General features: G+C 38.2%; 1 protein-coding gene across 1 annotated transcript; it reads right to left on the reverse strand.

Annotated features, from left to right (window-relative positions):
• Positions 1-830: 830 nt before the first annotated feature.
• Positions 831-22,344, reverse strand: PRKAA1 (protein kinase AMP-activated catalytic subunit alpha 1). The gene is given in 10 exon segments (XM_036403417.2): positions 831-3,986; positions 6,048-6,174; positions 6,554-7,040; positions 9,592-9,816; positions 10,686-10,773; positions 12,451-12,595; positions 14,301-14,394; positions 16,233-16,374; positions 21,958-22,246; positions 22,249-22,344. Coding segments are annotated over 10 exon segments (1,938 nt in total). The 3' UTR covers positions 831-3,741.
• Between the last annotated feature and the right edge of the window lie 217 nt (positions 22,345-22,561).

The following is a 22,561-nucleotide window of genomic DNA, read 5'->3' on the forward strand; positions in this document are numbered from 1 at the left end:
ACAGGTATGGGACTGCGGGAGTGTCCCCCGCCTGTGCCGACCGCCCTGGGACAGCAGCCACGCACGAGGGAGAGGCGGCTCCGGCCGGGAAGGCCCGTAAGGAGAAGTGAGCCAGGCGCACAAACACGGCTTTTTACACGGGGAAAAAACCACCACCACAACTAAACACACACACACACACACACACCAAAAAAAGAAAAAAACAACAAAAACAACAAAACAAAACAAACAAAAAAAAAAAAAAAAAAAAAAAAAACAAAAAAAAGAAAAAAACAAAACCACCACCCTCCAGAAACCCCAAAAGCATTAAAAAAGCCCGATACAAATCAACAACAAAAACCCAAACAAACAAAAAACCTCAACCCCTCGCCCCCCCCAAAAAAAACAAACACATAAACCAACTAAAAACCCTAAAAAAGAGAGAAGACAGGGTTTAGAACTGCAGGGCGGCAGTGTTTAAAACTGGTCCCTCCTTGCAGGGACCAATAGCGAGGGAAAAGCCCCATCCGTGGTGCGAGGGAAAGGCTGAGTGAAGATGCGAGAGGAGGCGCATCACTACAGGGGCACAGAAGACGCGATCAGAGTTTGTTCCATCTCGAATTCCTTTTCTGCCGCAAGAGTTTACAAGATCGAGGGGGAAAGGGTCAGTCGGATCAGGCAGGCACAGCTGGTACACCGGCCTGGCCAGCTGGGAAATCTGCTGTCATTTTGTCACGTTGCTGCTTTTTCTATAATTGTAGTAGCTGTTGCTTTTAAAACGAGCATAACAGTTCTTGTCCACCTACATATAACACTAGAAAACAGCAAACACACAGTTTCAAACAAGATGGTTCAGTATTTTATGTTTACTTAGTTTTTAGTTTTGAAAGGTTAAAAAGTTATACAGTTAGAAACAAGCATTTTAGCCATTCAGCTTTGTCAAAAGAAATTAACAGGAAGTAGGCACATCTTTGTTAAAGAACAGGACTTCGTATCTTACAATGGTAATCAACTGGTAAAATAAAATTTAGCTCGAAGTTTGTATTAAACACTCATATCAAGACAAACATGAAAGGATTTTCTTTCTTCATATTGCACCACCAAGATGAATTTTTATCCATTACCTAGTGATTTATATTGCACATGGACAGCCCAGGTTCATCCATGTTACTGAAGAAATTACAATACAAAGACAAGGTAACTCATTGTACTCCAACAGGAGTAAGCTTGGGAATACAGAGTAATACACTTTACCAGTTTGTGTATCTGCATAAGCTGCCTTACAACTCTGGCAGCTCTCTCAGTGAAGTTTCATTTCACAGCCTATTGGCAGCTTCTAGTGCAATCCTAAAGGCCTGCAAGATCAGTAGGAACATGTGAAGAAAGCAATTTCAACAGCAAGATCTACAAAGCATAGGAAAGTCACACAACAGGCAACTGGGTTCAACTGGGTTGTTAGTGCCCCTTTCTACCCCTCCCCCTCCCTATAAAAATCTCAATTCCATCAGAAAACCTTTGGCCATCAAAATTGATCTACCATAAAAATGGACTTTTATTTACAACTACATATATTGTACACTTCTGCCAGAAACTTGCTTTAACTTCCTGATACCAAAACTAAAGACAAACCAGGGTTGTCTTAAAACAAAAGAGGGCTGAAAAGGTATATAAAATTAAGAACTATTTTGCATCTTTACACCTTGCATGTGTTGTCAGTATTACAAGGAGCAGATAACATTTATAAATAGTTCAATACATGCAAGTGATCCCAAACCAATTCCAGATGAGGAATTGCTACAATTTAAAAACCTGTGCGTTTGTAGTGTTTATACAAGTGCAATACTTAATTCCAAAATAAAGGGTAACAAAAATGAACACATTGATTTATTCAGTACATCAGTACCAATTCGTACAAGACTAAAGACAGACTTCTTTGTAGGATTTGCAACTGGTCCCTCACACCAGCATCCTAAAGTTTTGGGGCTCAACTTCTGATACTAACTTCCACTTTGGAAAATCTTCCATTTTAAAGCACAGTGATACAGCCAATGTCCCTACAGGGACCATCTGTGACACATGAGGATAAAAAAAAGGAAGTTGTAAACTTGGACCCACCTCTGAGACAGACCTCACTATCAACCAGTTCAAAATACAGTTAAAACAGTTCAGGGGCTTCAAAACAGCCTTATGTTTCTTCAGATTCTGTGCATGCAAATTTCTGAGCTGCAGCCAGCTGGCCAGGATTTAACTGATCCTACATCTGTAGCTAGCAGTTTCCCATGGATAAAATCTCAGCCATTGGCAAGAATTTCCATCCATGTGAAGAGTCCAGGTTTCACTGCTCAGTAATGCCTGGAAGTTCCAGTCTCTTCCTGGGGGAGCAACCTTTGAAACTATGTAGGTCATGAATATTATTTTGAAGCAAGCATTAGGTCTTGAATGCAAACCTAAGTATTTTATGACTGCTTATGTCTAAGTGCTAGATGAAAATGGAACCATAGCTAATTATATCCAATTTAAAGAGACTAAAGATATTCATGCAAGTACTACCTGTGATTTTAACATACAAAGTTCAGGTTTTTTCCTGAAATGCTGCAAAAACCACAAATGCAGAATGACTTTTATTATGGGTAATTGCAATCTACAATTAAAAACTCTAGCACTCAAGTTGTCATGATGAGTTTTCAATGTTCAACTGAAAAGTTAGACTGTTTGATTCAGTTAAATAGCTGAGTTTCCTACAGAGGTTGCCTGGGAAATATTAGAAACCTGTGTATGTGGTTTTCACTTCAGACTGAATACTATATAGTATATAAGTTAAGGTGATAACCAGCTGTAATAAAGTATGAATATATATGTTAAAAACCTGTAAATTTCAGATTCTGGAATAGCATGAAACAGCCCTCAGGCTCTGCTCTTAACTACAGGAACATGTTTCTAAGGAAAAGGATTCTTGGTCTGCAGTTGCAGTGGGGAGCTGCTGTGCTTCTACCACACTAAGATAAGATGTACAGACAAGGAGGAGCTCCCTGACAGGTTCTCCACAAAGCAACATTTTGGTTTAGTCCATGGGATGCCACATCTTCTCAGCATTCAGTTTCCTGCCACTGTTATGGACTCAATCATTCTACTCACTGTCCACAGAGTTTTCACCCTCAATTCATTACAGAGCAGCTACACATTTCCAACTGGCCAGATTTGGATGCATTTAATAACACTTTTTGTTAGAAGTAGTACATTGTAACACATCATAGCATTCTTTATTATTTTTTGTCAAATAAGGGGGAAGAAACATAGCAGTTTAAACACATTAACATCTGTTAGGAGATGCTGATAGTTCTGAGTCACAACTGTAGAGGGTGACCAAGAAATCATACTAAGATCACTGAACTAGTACATGTACGTTAACTTACAGTGCATCAGATATATGTATAACTAGATAAAAAAACAAGGAGGTCCATCTAGCTTAAATGTTATAGGCAGCCTATTTTGCACTCCAGGTAAAATGTTACAAACACAACCCAAAGAGCATGTTATTTCCTGTACCTGTGTTATGCTATTGGACAGCAGGCAATCAGAATTCACTCCAGCTTCAAAATAATACATGTTAACTGCCCATAATAATTTTTATCCCCGTGCAAGTTGCATTCTGTGGCTAGCTTTTTCAGCGCCTTAGTTGATTTCACTTGATTATAATTGGAAGCATCTGACTATGATTTAGGCATGCTTATTGCTCTAAAAGAAATAAGCCCATCTTCAAAATTACTGTGCAAGTATTTTAATAAGATTTGCACACATCTCAAAAAACTCAATTGTATGACTCCCTGGTCTTGGAGTTACGTCAGCTGTAGAAGAGTCAAGCGAAGAGTTGACTGATGAGGTAAGGGATGCATCCGCAGATTTTCCTTGAGCATCAGCATCTGAATCTTTTTGACAAGATTTATAGTTGCTCACAGAACCTGATCTCTGTGGAGTTGCAGTCCCAGACTTTGCTTCAGCAATTTCATCTGGGAACAAGGGAAGAGAAGAGGAAAATTTGGTTAAAAAAAAAATTCAGTTCTAGGAAGAGCAAATATCTTCCCTTCTCACACTTCAAAATCTTGTCTTTTAAAATCTTGATTAATAACTGAACAGCTTTTGCAAACAGCATTTGATACAAAAGAAAAGCTTGTATACATAGTAGCACAACAGCAAATGTTCTTTCTAATTCTTTCTGTGCTCTGAACCATACTTCAGAACTATTTACATCTAGTTTAGATTCGAACTAGATACTAATTGTATTTTTCATAAACTGATTTCAGCAGCCAACTGTTCAATTTAGGTTACTCAAAACAAAAATAGGTCAGTATCATAAGATTAAGTTCAATAGCAGTTTGTAGATGTTTTCTACAATCTACTTTATTCTATTTTTGTTTTCTTTTGGGTATTTAGATATTGTTATTATTTGTATTTTATGATAATTCATTACAACATTTTACTAGTTAGCATCTGCACTCATTTATTCTTTTCTTTTGAAAGTTTTTTACCATAGAATGTATATTTAGGCTGCAGCAACTGATCTTTACCTTCAGTATGAAGAGAAAATAGTTTCATTTTAATAGTAGTGTTCTGATGAAGCATCTCTATTCTTATTTTAAATACTGAACATTAACTTGGCTCTAAGCTCGCTCCTGAAAAATTATTTCAGGAGAAATTGGTGAAAAGGCAATACCTCTTGTTTACACAAAGCTACTTAAATTTACAAATTGTTAAGAGAACAAAGAACTGTTAACTATGGCAGAGAGAAGGAATGTCAGATGAGTTTAACTACTGGAAGAGATACAACCCAAGGGCACAGATTTGTTGTATTTCCTCAAAAGTGGAAACCAAGATTGTAGCAGGCTGCCCTCCCAGAGCTGCACGGCTCTAAGCAGTCAAAAAAAAAAATCCTTTTTTCCATGCAATGTTTTCCTAGGTATGTCATTTACACCAGTGGCTGTAGGTAATTTTCCGTTATCTACTATGCCCATAAACAAGTGTTCAGTCTCTTTTAGCGCCTATGCTCACTTAATCTAACCAGGCTTTGTATACTGTTTTACTGTCACTCCATAAAATATATTTTTGTACAGGTTGAACTATATGCTTTCAAGATTTTAGTTCCTTCGAGCACAAAATTCCTACCTCAAATTTTAGCTACTAGTAGAACTGGTGGGTTAATTTTGCCTTGCAGCTGATCTCTCAGAGCAAAGGGGAAGAAAACTGGACGGGCAAAAGTGAGAAAACTCACAGGTAGAAATAAACAGTTTTAAGTAAGGTGTGGGGGGGAAAAGTGATGCAAAGGCAACCTCTCACTATCTCCAAGCAGGCTAATGCCCAACCAGTCTCAAGGTTACCTTCCCCAAAAGCCCTTTCTTTGCTAGGCATAACATAATACGGCATTGAACATCCCTTTGTTCAATATGGCTCAGCTCTGCAGAGCTGTTGCTCCCCTCTCAACACAGTAGTGTGGAAAAAGAAAGGCTGGATACTATGCCAGTGCTCCTGAGCAACACTCAGCAGCAGTGTGTTTTCAATACTGTTTTAGTCACAGATCCAAAACAGCACCACGTAGGCTGCTAGGAAGAAAATTAACTCTATCTCAGTCAGACCCAGTACAATGAGGTACAGTCCAAGTCAAATTTAAATGCCTAGATGTCATGCTTATCTTCACTGGAAAACACTGTTCACATGCTTACTTCAGATCTAAATTAATGTTTAAATTTGGAGTGAGGCTCCAAAGGCAGCTTAAGTTGCCTCTCCTCCAAAAATCCTGTCCCCTTTTGCACTACTGGTATTAGTTCTGATGCAGACAAAAAATAGAGCTCCTCAGGAGCTGATATAGCAAAAAAGCAAATGAGATGCAGCAGCTAAGCACCTATCACAGGGACACTAGTCCAGGAAGGAATAAGGAAACACTAATACAGGTTAGATTGATTTAAAATAAAAAAAGGGCAACACTTACTTCACTTCTAAATAAGTAAATGAAGACATGTTTGCAAGTAAAATGATTTCATCTAGAACTCAATTAACTTAAGTAACTCTTCACATACCATCAATACTACGGAAGTCCAGTAAGTATGTTCTGCTGTCCACCTGGTACAACTGGAGACTCATTTTGGAATATGCACTTGTTACTGGATTCTTCCTCCGAACACGCAGATAGTATGGATTTACAACCTAGTATGAAAGAGATTTGAGTCAGTTAACCAGAACTGCTTGAAAATCACTGCATACTGTTTTTGTCCTTTCAACTCACTAGTATTTTTCAAGTGATTTCAGACTTCATTATCTGTTGGACATGAGGGTTATTGGGGTTTTTTTTAGCCAAGAGAAATATATTCCTGCATCCCCATGAGAAAATGTTAGCTTTTTTTTTTTCCCTGTCAGCATGTACATTCTCCCCCCAACACCCTTCTGACACAGCAAACACCAACAGCACAGGCACATGAGATTAATGCCAGAATATGAAAACAGTTTCAGATGTCTGGGCTTTGTAACTACACAGCTCAAACCAATATGTATTGTTGTTTACTGTAAAGGTCCTTTATTTTGTTACCTTCCATTCATAATCCAGCTGTTTAATTGCTCTACAAACTTCAGCCATGATATCATTTGGTCGACTCTGACTCCGTATCCCCAAGTGCCATTTAGCCCGCCTTACACCTTGGTGCTTTGACTTCTGCGGATTCAGCTCATCAAGGGTGTGGCGAGGACGTGGTGCTTCAGCTACTAAAAATGGCACTCGTTCAGGGTGAGGGCGAGACAGGTGGTGATCATCCAGAAAAGAATCTGGTGGACTTGTGGCCAAGTAGAAGTCTTTGGCCTCGTTCATTATTCTTCTGTTATCTATAATGAGGTGATAAGCAACAGCCAGAGGGTCCTGATGATTTCGGCTGTACAGACAACTTAGCACTTCCTCTTCCGTGCACTCAAACTTCTCACACACTTCTTTTAAGGCTTCATCATCAATCATGGTAGAGCTATATGATGGATCTTCAGGAAACAAGTATTTTGGAAGATCCTGCTTAAACCATTCATGTTCCCTAAATTTAAAAATAAAAGAATCTGAGTATACATAAGTAAAGAAAATATCTTTAACAGGAAATTCCTTTAAAATATAAAATAAATTTTAGTCTCTGCTGGAAGAAAGAATAATGGTTGCCAGTCCAAGACCCTTGTAGCACAGACAATAAAACAGTACATAAAATAAGCACTGCCTGCACAAGATTTTACTAGACATTTTGCAGGAAACTGAGAAAAATGTTTTTGTTATCTCACAAATTGCTTAGTGATAGGAATCAGGTGGTTACTTTCTCATTTATAATTTCAGTACCTTCCTCCTCCTGTTCTTGTGACTGTTTTGCTGCACAAAGAGCTGATCCTTCTGCTTCCCTCTCCTGTTCCCTCCTAGAAGCTTCTTCATTCCTGACCAAACAAGATTACTTTTTCTTTGGTTGTTTACTTTTAGTTATAGGAGCAAGTGATATAGTTGAAAGCTGGGTTTCTGTCTTAGCCAAAGTGTCTGTTGATATGTTTTCAGATGCAAAAATCCCATCTTCTCCTTGAGGGTGCTGATTAGTATTGAGCAGTGTTCAACAGGAGCAGGCCATGTCCCAGCACAGTGTTAATTAGCCAGGCCTCCTTGCAACAGCATCATTCTTTCAAACATTCTATCACTTTATGATAAAATGCCATTTCTATCATGTCCTACCTGCACATTTTCTCCCACGTGCCTTATCACACATAAGCACATTGCTGTGAGGCCTGGGAGATGTTCCAAAATAGCTTGTAAATCTTCCAAAAGTCTAAATTATGCTCCTAAGAAATACCAGTAGAAATATTTTGACTGCCCAAAGATGTTCAAGATACTGAAATTATGGCAATGAGGGAGAAAACATCACAGAATAATGTAGTGAAGGTGCCATTCTATATTTGCTCCACAAAAACAAAAAAAAATTGGACAAAGATATGTAATTGTTAATTGTCTCCCTGAGATGGTACTCAAAGGACAGTCACAGCTTCAGTACAGAGCCCAAATACCAGATTAAGCTCAAGGCCAATGTTCTAATAAAAAAAAAAAACAAAAAAAAACAAAAAAAAAAACCCACCCACACCAACAAAAAAACCCAAACTAAAAACAAAAACAAAAAACAAAACAAAAAAACAAACAAACAAAAAAAACCAACCTCCCCCCAAAAAGTCACTAAGCACTACATAGCACAGCAAATTGCAAAAAATCCCCTAAATCTTTAACATGTACAGCAAAAAATGGAACATGGAAGAGATCGGATAAATCTCTGTGCAAGCCCTGCTCAGCAGTAACTACAACATCCACCTGTTACCAAGACTATTTTCAGTACAAATTCAAAACACAGTTACTGTGAAAAAATTCAACTCTATTCCAGTCCAAACCAGCACAGTGAACTAAGCTTCACTCAGTGTGACCCTGAGAACACTGTGCCTCAGCATGAATGTGCTGAGCAAAATATAGTTTAATCAGAAAAACAGTTGATTTGGAAGCAGAAGAATATTTTCCCATATCACAACAGCCATAGGCTCAGCCATAGCTGGGATGACTGAACCCAGAGGAATACTGTTACTGTTCATGGCATCAGGCCTTTCCCCTTGCATGCACATACATACCATCCTAGAAGAATTAAGGTATTCAAATAAACTCAGTTTGTCCTTTAAACTGTGAGGTGACATGTCACATGGGTAATAGGACAGAGCTGTTTCGGATTCAAATTCCAGCCATGCTCTGTAACCAACGTTTTTTAATGTCATTTTCACACCACTTCTTTACCACACACTATTTATTTAACACAACTGAGGTTGCTCATTTCCTAACTTCCAACCCTAAAAGGAGCAGCTTTTTCACTATGGTAGTATAGCATTCTTTCCTTAGAGCTTGTTGCAAAGAAAATTAGGCTGCTGCACAAAGTACATTTGTCCCAGCTACCTTTTTTTAAATTTGATCCAGTGTACATTTGTCAACACAATCAACTGCTACAGAATTATCTCTTGGAATCTGGAGCCCGTGATGCCTCTCTCTACCTACAAACTTTAACTTATCAGTACTTGGTGAAGTAATTACCATTCATACACAAATTCATGCCAGTGCTTTGAAGCTAGAAATTGTTGCCTTACGTGTGGCATATTCACAGTCTTAACAAATAACTTTTCAGACCCTGAAGAAATATGAATAAAAGCAGTAGTCATCAGATTAAAGAGACATTTACAGTAGAGAGCACTAGTTCCTAACAGCAAAGACAATTTACTTCCCCCAGAGAAGTCTACATACTGGAATTTTTGCAAACCATTATGCAAGTAAACAGCTTTACTATGGCAGTCTTAAACCTAAAGTGTCTCAGAATTTCCATATATAGTATAATTTGTTTTACTACGATCGCCAATAGATACTTAATTGTCTACTGCAGATCAACACTATCAGAGCTAAAACCAAGCCATCACAACCTGAATTTTTCATGTCAGTCTAGAAAACATGGACAAGCTCTATGAATAACTTCTTTGTTCTGCATATTTGTGCTACTGTAATTCCAGCATCTTGTGATCAGACATTAGCAAGTGTTTTACCTAATGTCTCTGATTGTTGCTCTTTTCATTGGATCCACTTGCAGCATGTGCTTCAAAAGACTAATTACAGATGGATTCAGGTACTGAGGGGTATAAAAGATACCATCACATATCTTCTTAAAAAGGGTTGGCACATGATCATCATCAAATGGAAGTGTTCCGCATAACAAAGCATAGAGAATAACCCCACTGCTCCAAATATCTACTTCTGGACCTGCATATAACCTGTGAAAAAAATAATTATTAGTGATTTGTGTTTAATATATTTAAATATGTTTTCTGTCATTTTTCCATTGTCTCACAGTAATTAAAAGCATGTGAACTCAGGACAACTGATTTTGCAAGCACTATACCATTTCAGTTCTATTCTGTGCCTCCCTTGAACTTCAGTACTCTTCCCTTTCTAATATATAAGAGGGCACAAGTACACTTTTTCCTCTCTAATGTGTAACAATAATTCATAGTAAAATTTTGCACAATTGCAAATTGAAAGAAAGCTACTAAGAAAGCCCATGTTATATATTGCTATCAATGTTTTAGAAGAATCTGTGCAAAGTCAGTTATCCCCCAAATCGTGGCTGAAAAGTTTAAGACAAGTCCATATAGCTGAACATGTCACATATTCTGTGCCCCTGCCAGAGTAAAAGAGACATCTGGCCTCCAATCAACAACAGGCAATATTAGGGTAGGTAGCTGAAAGCAGATTTGACAATCATGGTTTACAAAAAGGGAAGTTACCTCCAAAATATGAGTATCTACTCTGCAGCATGTATTTCACTGATACTCAACTTCACAGCAGACTCTGCCTGTAACTCTGCACCTCAGCTTCCAAGATCTGAGCTGTACATGAGATTTTTACAGCAATTCAGGCAGAGTGTACACAATGCATTTAGGGCATTTAGACATTACCTTCCAGGAACTATTCAATGCTAGTTCACAGAAGCTTTAAATATTTTAAAAATTATCAATACCACTAACAGCCCTCAGTTTCTCAGCATAAAGCTTGTCAATGGAACTACTTTTGTACCCTTTAAAATGAAGCAGCAACATGACTGAAGTACATGCATACATGTATCCAATATAAAAGAAACTACCTTCCAGAAATTACTTCTGGTGCAGCATAGTTAGGGGAACCACAGCTTGTTCTTAAAAATTCTCCATCTGACATCATATTTGATAGACCTGAAAGTGTATAAGAGTAACTACTAAAAATTGAGGGAGCAAAATTATTTCACACTGCATATACCACCTATAACAAACCACTAGTGATTCAAATTAGAAAACTAACAGATTTAGTTAAGAAATAGCATTGTTTGGAATTATGGAATTTTTATATGAGCATGCCACATAATCCTCCATGTATTTTACCAAAAATCTGAGTAACATCAATCCATTACTGCCCACAGCCTAGAGATATTTGAGAACATATTCATTCCTAGTCTAGAACAGTTAAATTTGGATGACACAGGCATGACAGAGAAAAAAGTTGCTAAAAGGGAGATGAAGCAGTATAGCAAGATAGGATTTTGGTCATTAACAAGAAAGTACTAAAATTCCCATTTGCTTCTAAAATGCCAAAGTGGGAAATGCTACCACAGAATTCCTGAAAATTCTGTTAGAGGTTACTCAGAAGAAAGTAAACATGAGGAGTAAACTTTACTGAAGAGTAAACATGAATTTACTACAATTTACACCCCTACATTATGCACCTAGTTCCTGCATCACTGCAGTTTAGTAGTTTGCTTTTCAGATACTCTGTAAGCAACAGAAATGTGCTTTAGAACCAGGCCACCTGCATTCACCAGCACTCAGTATAGTCTAATCTAACTGTAGAAAATTTCTTCTAGTTTCCTCAGTGAGGCTGCATGATCAAGACTACCATAAACCAAAGAACTCAATCTTCAAGAAGGAATTATGCCCTTTTATGGGTCAGCAGGGAATGTGGAGGGGAAAGAGTACAGCTTGGCTAGCTTTCATATTCTAACATACAAAAGCTTTTATTAAGCTCTTGTTTATTACACCGCTCATGAATAAATGAGTGCTACAGTTTTGCTGATGCTAAGTTACAGGAAGATGTTTTTGTAAGTTACTGTACTCCATTTCTTTATCATGTGAGCCATTTCACCAAAATAATTTCTTCACATGAGAAACCAATATGATTCCCAGGGCCCACACAGTTGAATCCCATACTTTTAAAATATACTTTGCATACTCAGCATTACCTAACACCTTTCACATGAGACTTACATAAGCAGGTCTTATCCACTATGTCTACAGAGATCTGTCATGACACATTAGTATGGATACCTTACTACGCTTATATGTGAGTAGTCAGGTGAGGTTTCCTGACTCAGATGGTTCCAAGACCTAGCTTCAAGGCTTCTCTGCAGCTGTGACATGAACAGCTGGCATAACAAATCAGGAAGACTAGTGTATTTTTCTATAACACTGTGGCTTCTTGAAGGTGAATTACCCCTCCACTGTTCTTCCAGGAGAACTAAGCATCTACATTTTACAGATGGTGAAACAGAAAAGGAGTGAGTTTTGAAGAAGAAAGGTCAGAAACTAAGTTCACTTAGCATTTCAGAGAAAATATTAAGTGAAACCAAACTAATCAGTCCACAATTTCAGCCAATCACAGAAAATACCTCAAGAGAAAGCAAGAAAGCTTGAAAGGAAAACAAGTTCAATAAATGTGCAAGAACATTATTTTGCTTTACATCTATTTTCTTTATGTTCCTCTGTTGTATCGCACCACACAGATATTAAACTATACATACTTTGTTTAACATTTCCTATCATTATTAACAAGATCTAACACCAGAAATGCAATCAGATAGAAAAAAAAGCAATACTTACCAAAGTCAGCTATCTTAGCATTCATGTGTGCATCAAGAAGCACATTTTCAGGCTTCAGATCTCTATGCACTACCATGTGCCTGTGACAGTAATCCACACCAGAAAGGATTTGCTGAAACAGACGTCTACTTTCCTTCTCATCAAGCTAAAACAGACAAAGATTTTAAATAATTAAGAGACAGTGGAAGTTAACTTGTTTTTCATTTTTACTAGCCAGAGGAAACTTTCCATGACCTGAACTATGTATAACTATATATAACTCTAAATTATACTTATCATTTGATACTTTACATAGCTTCATAGATACTCTTATAGATTATCAGAACTAGTAGCAAGCAGCTTCATATCTTATACCATGTTTGTTTGTACCACAGCTCTACATTGACTCAAACAAAACATGCCCACTTACTCAGAAAGTCACTGGAAGTTCTTATTGACACTTTTGAAATTGGGTTTGACAGATGTTACATGCTCACTAAATAGAAACATTAGCACTGAAACATTTAGCTTTGTATAACTGGAATTATCAGTTTGATATTTAAGCACAGTGCAAGATTTAAGCTGGCAAAAGCTGCTGAAATGCAGTACAGAAATTATTAACTTCAGATGCTATTTATGCTCTCAGCAGCTAGTCCCAAGCAGCAGACTTAGGTGGGTATTTCCTACAAAGACCTATAATCCATATCAGTTTGTCCCAGCAACTCTAGTATCCTATATATCTAGTCTGTAAAAAGGGACTTCAGATCTTTCACACAAGCTGTTCTAATAGTAGAAGACAGTAATAAGGGGACAATGGTAGCTTTCTAATAATGGGATATATAAAGAAACAGTTTTCAGCTCCTCCAATTGGGTACATATTCATCTGGTTTATTCCCAGCCACTGTAAATTAACAGATTAGTAGAAAGGAAGAATGCTATGACAAAGTCACACATGAAGATTTTAAATGTGTTAACATATAACCATTTGTACTTTCAAAAAAAAAAAAAAGCCACAGTCATAAAATATATTTTAATTGATAGCAGCAAAATTGAAACGGAATACAAGAAAACACACCCACATTTAACAAGGTGTAACCAATATCCCTTGCTCCCAGCCCATGATAATGCGGTTAGCTTAATTAACGCCACTTAGTGAGGCAAGCAGCCACTCTGTGACCATGCAAGTCATGTGTTCATGCCCTCTGCCTCATTATTAGGTCCTGAAGGTCCTGTGAAGCAAATAAACCAGTTTTCTTCTTCCCCTCCCTACCAGCCTCAAGATTCCTGGGTGCAGGGCTGATTATCTGCTGCATTACCAGCCTTTAGTTCTCAGGCACAGAGCCATGGATGACTGTCATGGCATATGGAACTGCTACAGAAGCCAGAGTTTGATGTCTTTAACACCAGTTATGAGTCCTAAATGGGAATGAAACCTGTGACTTCTCAGTGGCCACAGACACTTTCAGCACCCTCTGCTTCCTCTGAACTTGAGTTCATCCCTAGGACTTTCAAGGCTAGACTGTGACTGTTATATGAATACCGCAAAATATGCATTAAGATTTGACCAGATGTACAGAGGGTCTAGGTGAATAGATATCCCAAGTAAGGTTGTGTAAAAATTTTGTACTACACTACTTATAAATTATAGTATATTCATTCTGCTCATAGAAATCCTGTGCTACTCTAATCATAAATCTCGTGCTACACTAATCATAATATTCTTTTGAGAAAACTTTTTATTGTATCATTCTGACATAGATACCCAAAAGATACCCCGACGTCTGTCCCTTCAGTGTAGAGTGACACAGGAACATTGCAAATGCAATAACAGAATGCAAGTCAGTGATTTGCAGAGCTGGACTACTTCTTACCCTTCCATTTTTACAGATATAATCAAACAGTTCTCCTCCTGAAACATATTCCATCACCATGAAAATGTCAGTGGGTGTACTGATGACCTGGTACCTGATAAGAGAAGGTATCTATTAGTCTACACACTCAGTAAAACACTAGTTACATTTAGTTAAAACCGAAGCCATACAAATAATCAGATAAAAAATATACTTTAAAATAGTTACAATCAATCTACAGCTACTGGAATGACAATATTTCTCAGAAGCTTTTTACCCTCCTTTCACTGTGTGATGCCATCATTGCAAAAACAAGCAGAAAATTTGTAATCCCTATTAGGAATATCAGTCCTTGCTCTTTCAGAGGGACAAGTGATTTCTTTAAGACTATAAGACTGTGTAAGACAGTGATGCCTCATCAACAGCTTGATGCAGTGAAAAGGGACTTCAAAAGGACTTGGCTAGTATTGCAAAAATACACACTTTTCAACATTAACATGCAAAAAAATTCATTTGCCATAAATGAAAAATGTACTTCAAGACTGGGAAAAAATTCCCCTTAATAATGATGACTGTTAAGAGTATTGATCTCTGGTTGTTATATTTTTATCATTCTACTTCAATTATATTCTAAAACCACAACTTTGAAGCTTTGAAATAACAAGTTTAAGGACAAAATCAAAATTTAAGAGATTTTTATTTTTTCTAATATCCTTACCTAAAAATTGTTTCATTTATTCTCTTTACAGCATTCCATATGCAAAAGAAAAAATTTTCCCTGTGATTCCTTGAGAAAGAAACTGTCATCTCAAATCTGCTAAACTGTCTTCAGTTTATATGTAGGAATGTGTACGAGCACACATTCCTCTTCCCCCTGGGTATGTCACTTGGTGCACTGACACTTCCTATTCTATTCTGGTTATGGGTATGCCCTTTGGACCCATTCACAGATTAACTGAAAGCACTAGCAATTTTGCTGACAAATCAGCTCAACAGCCTTCTGAAAACTAGCTCACTGAAGAAGTGGGTGAGTTGACCTTACACAGTGTAATTTAGCTTCAGTGTAACAGCTGTTGCTCAATTAAAGGGAGTGCAGAAACGTGGCATCTGCCAGTGGCAGTGGGGTCTGTAGACAAAATTCCACCAAAAAAACAACCACCCACATCATGACTAAGAAAGTGGAAGTCACCCACACTCTGAAAGTGCAGAATATTTTAACAGGAAATTAGAGTCAAAGAAAATCAATGTTACTTATAATTTATTACCACAGACGAGACACGAGGGTGTCTACTCTGGGACACAGTTTTACTCTGAAATCCACTGATGAACTATTGATCAACTAACAGATGTAATCAGGCATGTTTTAAATACCACATTTAGACAAAGGGTAGCCACTACACTGAAGATTTCTGAAATAGCAATCAGATTTATCAAACTCTACATCCTTAATTCAGAAAAATCTTGCAGAGCCCCACCTACACTGAAAAAACGTATCAATGAGCAGCACATCACTAAAAACACTTTGAAAAGATACAATAAACTTGCTATAGAAATGACCTTTACACTCTTGTTCTTAGTAACTCATTTTCCAAGCAGGAGAAAAAAAAAATCAAGCATAAACAGAAAAAAAAGCTGAAGTAGCCACTAAACTCAGAGATGACTGCTACCAGAAATATCTGTCGTGACATTACTCATACACGTGTCCAAAGAATGTTGAAACAAAGATCTAATGGAAACTCTCCAGCCTGCAGTAAAACCCAGCTTTGTAAAAACACATTACAGAGGGCACAGTTGCATACTTTGAAGCTGGTTACTTTTCTGACAAGATAAGTATTCTTATAATAACAAGTAATACTACTGTTTGTAGTATTGCCCTTTAAATGTATTTCAGATCAGTGAGAGCAAAAAGAGATTACTGTCTAAGTAAGCTTGATTACAGTAAGCAAAACTTACAGCTTAATTATATGAGGATGCCTGAAGAGTTTGAGGTTCTGGATCTCCCTGCGGATTTTGCCTACAACATCAAGGCTGCGAATCTTCTGTCGATTCAGGATCTTCACAGCAACCTTATGCCCAGTTAGCTCATGTTTTCCAACTGCAAGAAACAAGGAAATATTTAGTCAAGGTTTTCAATTGCTCAGCTAAGACTTTGTTTCTCCTTTTTGAACGTAGCCAAGTTAAGACACTAGCATTCCACAGTTCCCCATTATCCTTGGGAAGGTTGCAAACCAGATGATATGGAATTTCTTCAGCCCTACTCCAATTTCTTCCACAATTCTATCATTACAAGACGTATACATGTAAGAAATTCCTTAATCCTAACCAGCAGAAGTCTTGCAGCATAACATTTTTTGCAATATTGGTTTAAAAAAAAAAAAAAAAGGCAAAGCATATCCCCAAACCCTGCCATCCTTGCTAATTAGAGAGAGCATTTCCACTCACTGTGTAAGTCACTCCAAGCTTTTGGCTTGCTTGGCAACCCATTCAAACATGTTTTCCTGTACCTCCTCTACTTCATCTGCAAGGATCACTCCTATCACTCCCTCAAGAAGCCTGCTTCAGCAATTGCTCTGAATCACCAGTGTAAGTACCTGATCAGTTTACTTATAAAAATGTATCTGTCCTTGGAGCAGTCTGACAGCTCCACATTCCGTGCACTTAACACCAGAGCTTTATTCTATTTAAGTAAGTGGCAAATGTGACAAGAAATGCACAAAAATAGAACAGAAACAAGGACAAACGATGAAAAACATGCAACCTAATGCATTCCTAGAAGTGGAAAAGAAACTAAGGATGGTTTCACTGTTCTTTAAATAGAGAAACTAAAAGTATAAACTATTTCACAGTTAGTTACCTCTCTTAAAGTCCTTAACTTTGCAAGTGCTATTGGGAGTAGATACAGCAAAATCCATGAGAATATTTTTCTTAAACCCAAAACACAATCACAGATGGAACACTGAGAAGCTACGTATCTCTTTTACTAGAAGGCTTCCCTGTCTGCATGGCTGCCACATGCAGTGATTATAACATCACCATTTATTTGCCACCCTGACTTCTACCTTCCAAAGATAAGCCAGATTCTCCAGACACATGCATGGCTCATCCTTGTCCACACAAATAAACATTTGTAACAGAAGTGTGCTGAACACAATACTCACTCATTTGGGTGCCTACTAGCCTCACTTGAGAATTTAAATAAGCCCTGGGCTTCAAGATTTATTTTTATATATCCATGGGAAGCTGTGATTAAACAGCAGTGATCCACAAAAATCTTTCTGTGTTCAACAGATAATTTGGATAGAATAAACAAACACCCATTGATCTGTAAGTCCCATTCCAGCACAATATTCTTTCCTGCTGCCTTCTGCCTCTATATCAAGCTAAAAACCAATGCAAGTGAGAAGTTCTTAGCAGAGGCAGAAGATAATGATAAGCATCTGCATGCTATTTCTTACAAGACAGCCACCTATAAAATTAAGCAGTCTGAATTCCTGTAGGGAACTAAACAGTGGATTACCCAAGACCCAGAACCATCACAATGCTGCACTGAGATACGTTTAGCACATGGAAAAACAAAAGAGCTCTGATTAGGATGAAAAGACATCCCCTAATTCAGAAGGGCCACAATAAACAAAGTGCTGGGCAGGCGTATTTGCATTACTGAGGAATGCAGGACAAAGCTGGAATCTATAGCAAGTTCTAGAGAGACCACAAAGCAGTGGCAGGTGAGTGCCTAGAAATGTATGAGAATTATTTGCTTTGAACAAGACTTACAATCAAAGCAGTTACATTCCCTTTATTTTCTTCAAATGTGATTGCAGTTTAAAGGAATGAAACAAATTATATCACCCTCAGGAGTAAAGAATCATCATAAAAAATTGTAAAAATTAGAAAACCAACTACTCTAATTGTAAAGTCTTTACCCATCTATAATGGGAACTGATGTACACCAGGATTATTTAAAAAAACAAAAAACAAAAAACAAACAAAGCAAGCAAACAAACAAAAAAAAAAACACCAAAAAACCCCCACAACTTGAATCAGTAAGTTAAAATGTAACATTAGTTTTTGTTAGTAAGAAACAACTTCTTAGAAACCAAGCAAAAATCTTTTGGTCAAACACATGAATCTGCATCTTCTTTTGCTGTACAAAGTACAGTTAAGATGGTGTTTATTACAGTAAGTAGCATACATATTTGACCAAGTCTATAGCTTAGGACATAAATACACAGTTCTGATATGCACTGGGTTATAAAATCTCCGTTTTAAGCTGCTTTGTTTCATTTCTGACTTTTCAGTCTACCTTAGACTGGAATTCCATTAGCACTCAGAAAAACATTAGAGAGTAATTCATTAGCTACAGTGTATGCTCAATATGCAAGGCAAATAAGAAAAGAGCTTTTCAAAACAATTTTCTTTCAAAGTAATTAAACAGTAACATTTGCAGTGGACAAACCAATTCTAGCTGTCACAGCCTTCAAGGCTGCGAGCCTCAAGCCTTAATTTTATTCACTGACTGGGAGAAAACAAGATTTTCTGCTTCTTCAACTCTACCAGCTCTGAATAAATTATTGTAATGAAAACATACTGTGGTTCAGTGCTGGTGCAGAAAGATCCCAAAAAGCCTATTCTCTTGCTTAAGACATTTCAAATTCAATCTCTATTTTCTTCAGAAACGTTTGGCTTACTTTCATTCAATTTGAAATTATAACAAATCTAGCCTTTTAAGATACATGTAGCTTTTCCTGGATACAGTTCAAGGTATCTGTTACCGGTAAAACAGCAGATACCAACTGGTAACAGACTGCTGACACTTTTGAATTCAACATTAGGATAGAAGTGAAAGCGTCACCCCAGATGATAACATCACGTAGAAACATAAGCAGACAGTGTTACCTTCCTGAAATCTATTTTGCATTACCACTTGATGGAAGTTTTACCTATAAAAGGGAATGTACCCTAATCCTCAACTGGCTATCAATCTTTCAAGATAATTTCTGCAAAAAAAAAATTAAATTAACAGATCTAATATATTCCTATTTTTTTTTTTCTGACAATACTAATTGCCTTCAAACTTCACTATGGCTTTGCATAGCATCAAGATTTTCACGACAGTGACAGAGTCTCAAAACAGCAGTGACTTATTAACTGTAGAAGTCCAGGAGGAAGAGTCTGTATCTTGTTCAACAGTTCTTCAATTGGAAAAAAACTTATTTTGAGGCCATGCAGACCAAATACAACATACTTATGAAATACAGGTATCAGTCATTAAGTTTTTAGAGAAAAAAGTAATCCGAAGGCTATGTTGTACTTCATGAAACTATTTGCAGCAGGCCAAAAAGCCAATCCAAAGCTCAGAGGGAAGTTTTAAAAAGTATGAGCTATACAAATATTTTCACTAACATGGGAAAAAACCCTAAACAACAATAGTTTGTGCTGTGCAAAGCCATCTTGCTGCACAACATTAGATACCATACTGATTTGCACTGCTCATTTCCAGATGTCTCATTGCTGCCTTGACCCAGACCACTTGGTTTGCAATCTATACAGAACAGTGTTGGTACTCTAGATATAGAGAGCTGGAACAACTATTGTGTATTTAGAGCCTTAAATAACATCCCTTATAGTCTCAGTAAGGACCACTGGAAGCCCGAGTACCCTTCCTTTTATCAAAGATAACTTTAAAAAAAAAGTATCTGGAAATAAGTTTGCATCTAGTTTCAGCAGAAAACATTGGCAGTGCTAAAAAAATATATGGAAATAGAAATAGATGAATTTACACTGAATCCTAGTGAAGTCTGAATATGAATGTGTCTCATACAATTGGTTTATATTCAGTATTCTGCCACCTCAGCTTTCCACTTTAGTGGCATTTTAGCTTTGTCTACATGATGGCTAGGAACAGCATTTTTGCAACTGCTCATCTGAGGCACAATCAGGTAAACCAATTCATTCAGAGTGGCACAGCCAGGTGAAAATGATAAAGTGACAGAATCACACCAGTGACAGCAACCAGCAGCATGAATTCATCTGAAAGCGACAGCAGGAGACCTTTCACAATTACCAAATAAAGCACTGATCTTCCAGTCCGATTTTTTCAGGCTGCCACCACTGTTAGAATAAAACATTCACTTAGCCATTTGCCTACATTGCCCTACATTACATGAGCTCAAGGTATATCCTAATTGAATTTTAAGAAGTGAACACGTTTTTCACCTTGTGTCAATTGATGAAACCCTATCAACAGAGAAGGAAATTATGAAAACAGAAAAACAATTGCAGATCCAGTATTAAATGAAGAAAATGTGTGGTCAAGAGGAAAATCAGTGCATCATAGATAAAATGTTCTTTATTAAGCACAGCTGAAGCAAGACAACAGCACATTAAATGGAGACAAGAAAAGCAGTACTGCAACAGTGCTCTCCTAAACTGAGGATCATACTAGAACATTGATGGTATGTCAATCCTAGTCTTCTTCAGTGTGCTGGATAAAAACCACAGACCAAACACAGCTCTGACCCCTCCCCTCAAGCAGGCAGTCCTTCCATGAGGAAATAGAACCTAATGCTTCTCTGCTACATTACTTTTTTTTTTCCTCTACTCAAGGAAGTATTCATTTCAGTATAGAAAAAAATGGTACCCCAGCTGCCAGATGGGGCTAGGGGGATTTGTCTCTGCTCCCAAATGGCTGGGGCTGCTCCTTTTATAAGTTTCTCTTGAAAAAGAGACTCGAAGGGCTGTGCTTTCCAAATATTTTTTTACTGACTTCCTAGAGCAAAATATCATCTTATTTACTATACATTATTAATTTTTTTCAGGATATGTCAGTACCTAAAAGAGCTTGTGCAGAGCAAATACAATGGGTTATCTACACTGAAGAATAAAAGCTGAGTTTTTTATGCACCTATTAAGTTAACAAAAAAAAAAAAGCAAAAAAAACCCTCTTAAAAAAAAAACCCAAGCCCCCCCCGCTCCCCCCCAAAAAAAACCCCGCACAACTCTTATGAAGAATACAGCCTAAGCCTAGCTCTACTCATTTGAGAAAGGATGTTTTTGATTTGTTAGCCCCAATATTTGAAGTTCTCACAAAGAACGTGGCAGGAACAGTGTAAACTAATGCACAGTCCTGCCATCTGCTGTGCATGGCACTATGGGGAAGTTTAAATTCTACCTTATTTTTAATAGCCTTCAAACAAGCCGTATGGCATCCATAGCCCTAAGAGTGGAAAATTTTTAAATATGAGCTGAAAGAAACAAACTTTGCCAACCACTGGTTAAGCAGATTAAACATTAAGTTCTTCCGTATCTGCACATCAGTTGCCAACTAATCCAACAATCTCAGACCCATCTTTTTAAACTTATTTCTCTGTAGAGAGAGAAATCTTGCCTTCCTTACAAGGGCATCGAGAGTGCGTACTTGAGCATCAAAATGCAATATACGAAGCTTCAAGGATTTAGGCTCCCTGCTTTCGTTAGATGCCCGGTGTTGTTCTGAACAGAGGCAGCACTTAGCTCCCAGCGGTTATTTCCGCAAGCACAGACGAGGAAGCTGTTTCTGCCCCAGCCGCTGCCTCCCGCAGCGGGACCGCAAGTCCCACCCCGGCGGTTCAGCCCCTGCAAGCCCCGCTCCGAGCGGCGCTCGCTGAAGGGCCGCCGATGGCCCCGCGGCCCCGCTCACCCTTGACTTTGCCGAAGGTGCCGACACCCAGCGTATCCCCCAGGATGTAGTGCCCGATCTTCACCCGCCCGTGCTCGTGCTTCTGTTTATCCGCCACCGCCGCCATCTTGAGGCAAGGGCCGAGCCTGCGCATAGCACCCGCGCGCGCCGGGCCAGAGCACTGGTGGGGAGGAGCAACCACAGAGCGCCCGCCCGCACCCGAACCCGGAAGCGAACGGCGCACCTCCCGCCCGCCCGCCCTGCCCAAGGACGAACCATTGCGGCTCTCGGGGGAGGCCGGGCCGGCCCACGGGCCCTGCCCGGGGGAGAGCGGGCCCTGCGGAGCGCTGCGGAGCGAGGAGATGGCGGCGCGTACGGGGCTGCTGGTCAGGAGTGGCAGCCTTCCATAAAAACGGACCTCCGAAATCTCTATTTGCAATAACCTTGTGTGAAAAGTGCATATTATATGGCTCTAGTAGATATTTACTATATGTATTATGTTGTATTGATTAGTAGTGCTGTATTAACATTTTAATGGTATGGTAAATGTAGTTTTGTAGTTAAAATAGAAACTATGTATGTGGGATATTTTTTTTTTTAAAGAAAGGAATGAGGTACTCGCACC

The sequence above is a fragment of the Molothrus ater genome, chromosome Z, assembly GCF_012460135.2.
Source record: "Molothrus ater isolate BHLD 08-10-18 breed brown headed cowbird chromosome Z, BPBGC_Mater_1.1, whole genome shotgun sequence".
NCBI classification, from domain to species: Eukaryota; Metazoa; Chordata; class Aves; order Passeriformes; family Icteridae; genus Molothrus; species Molothrus ater.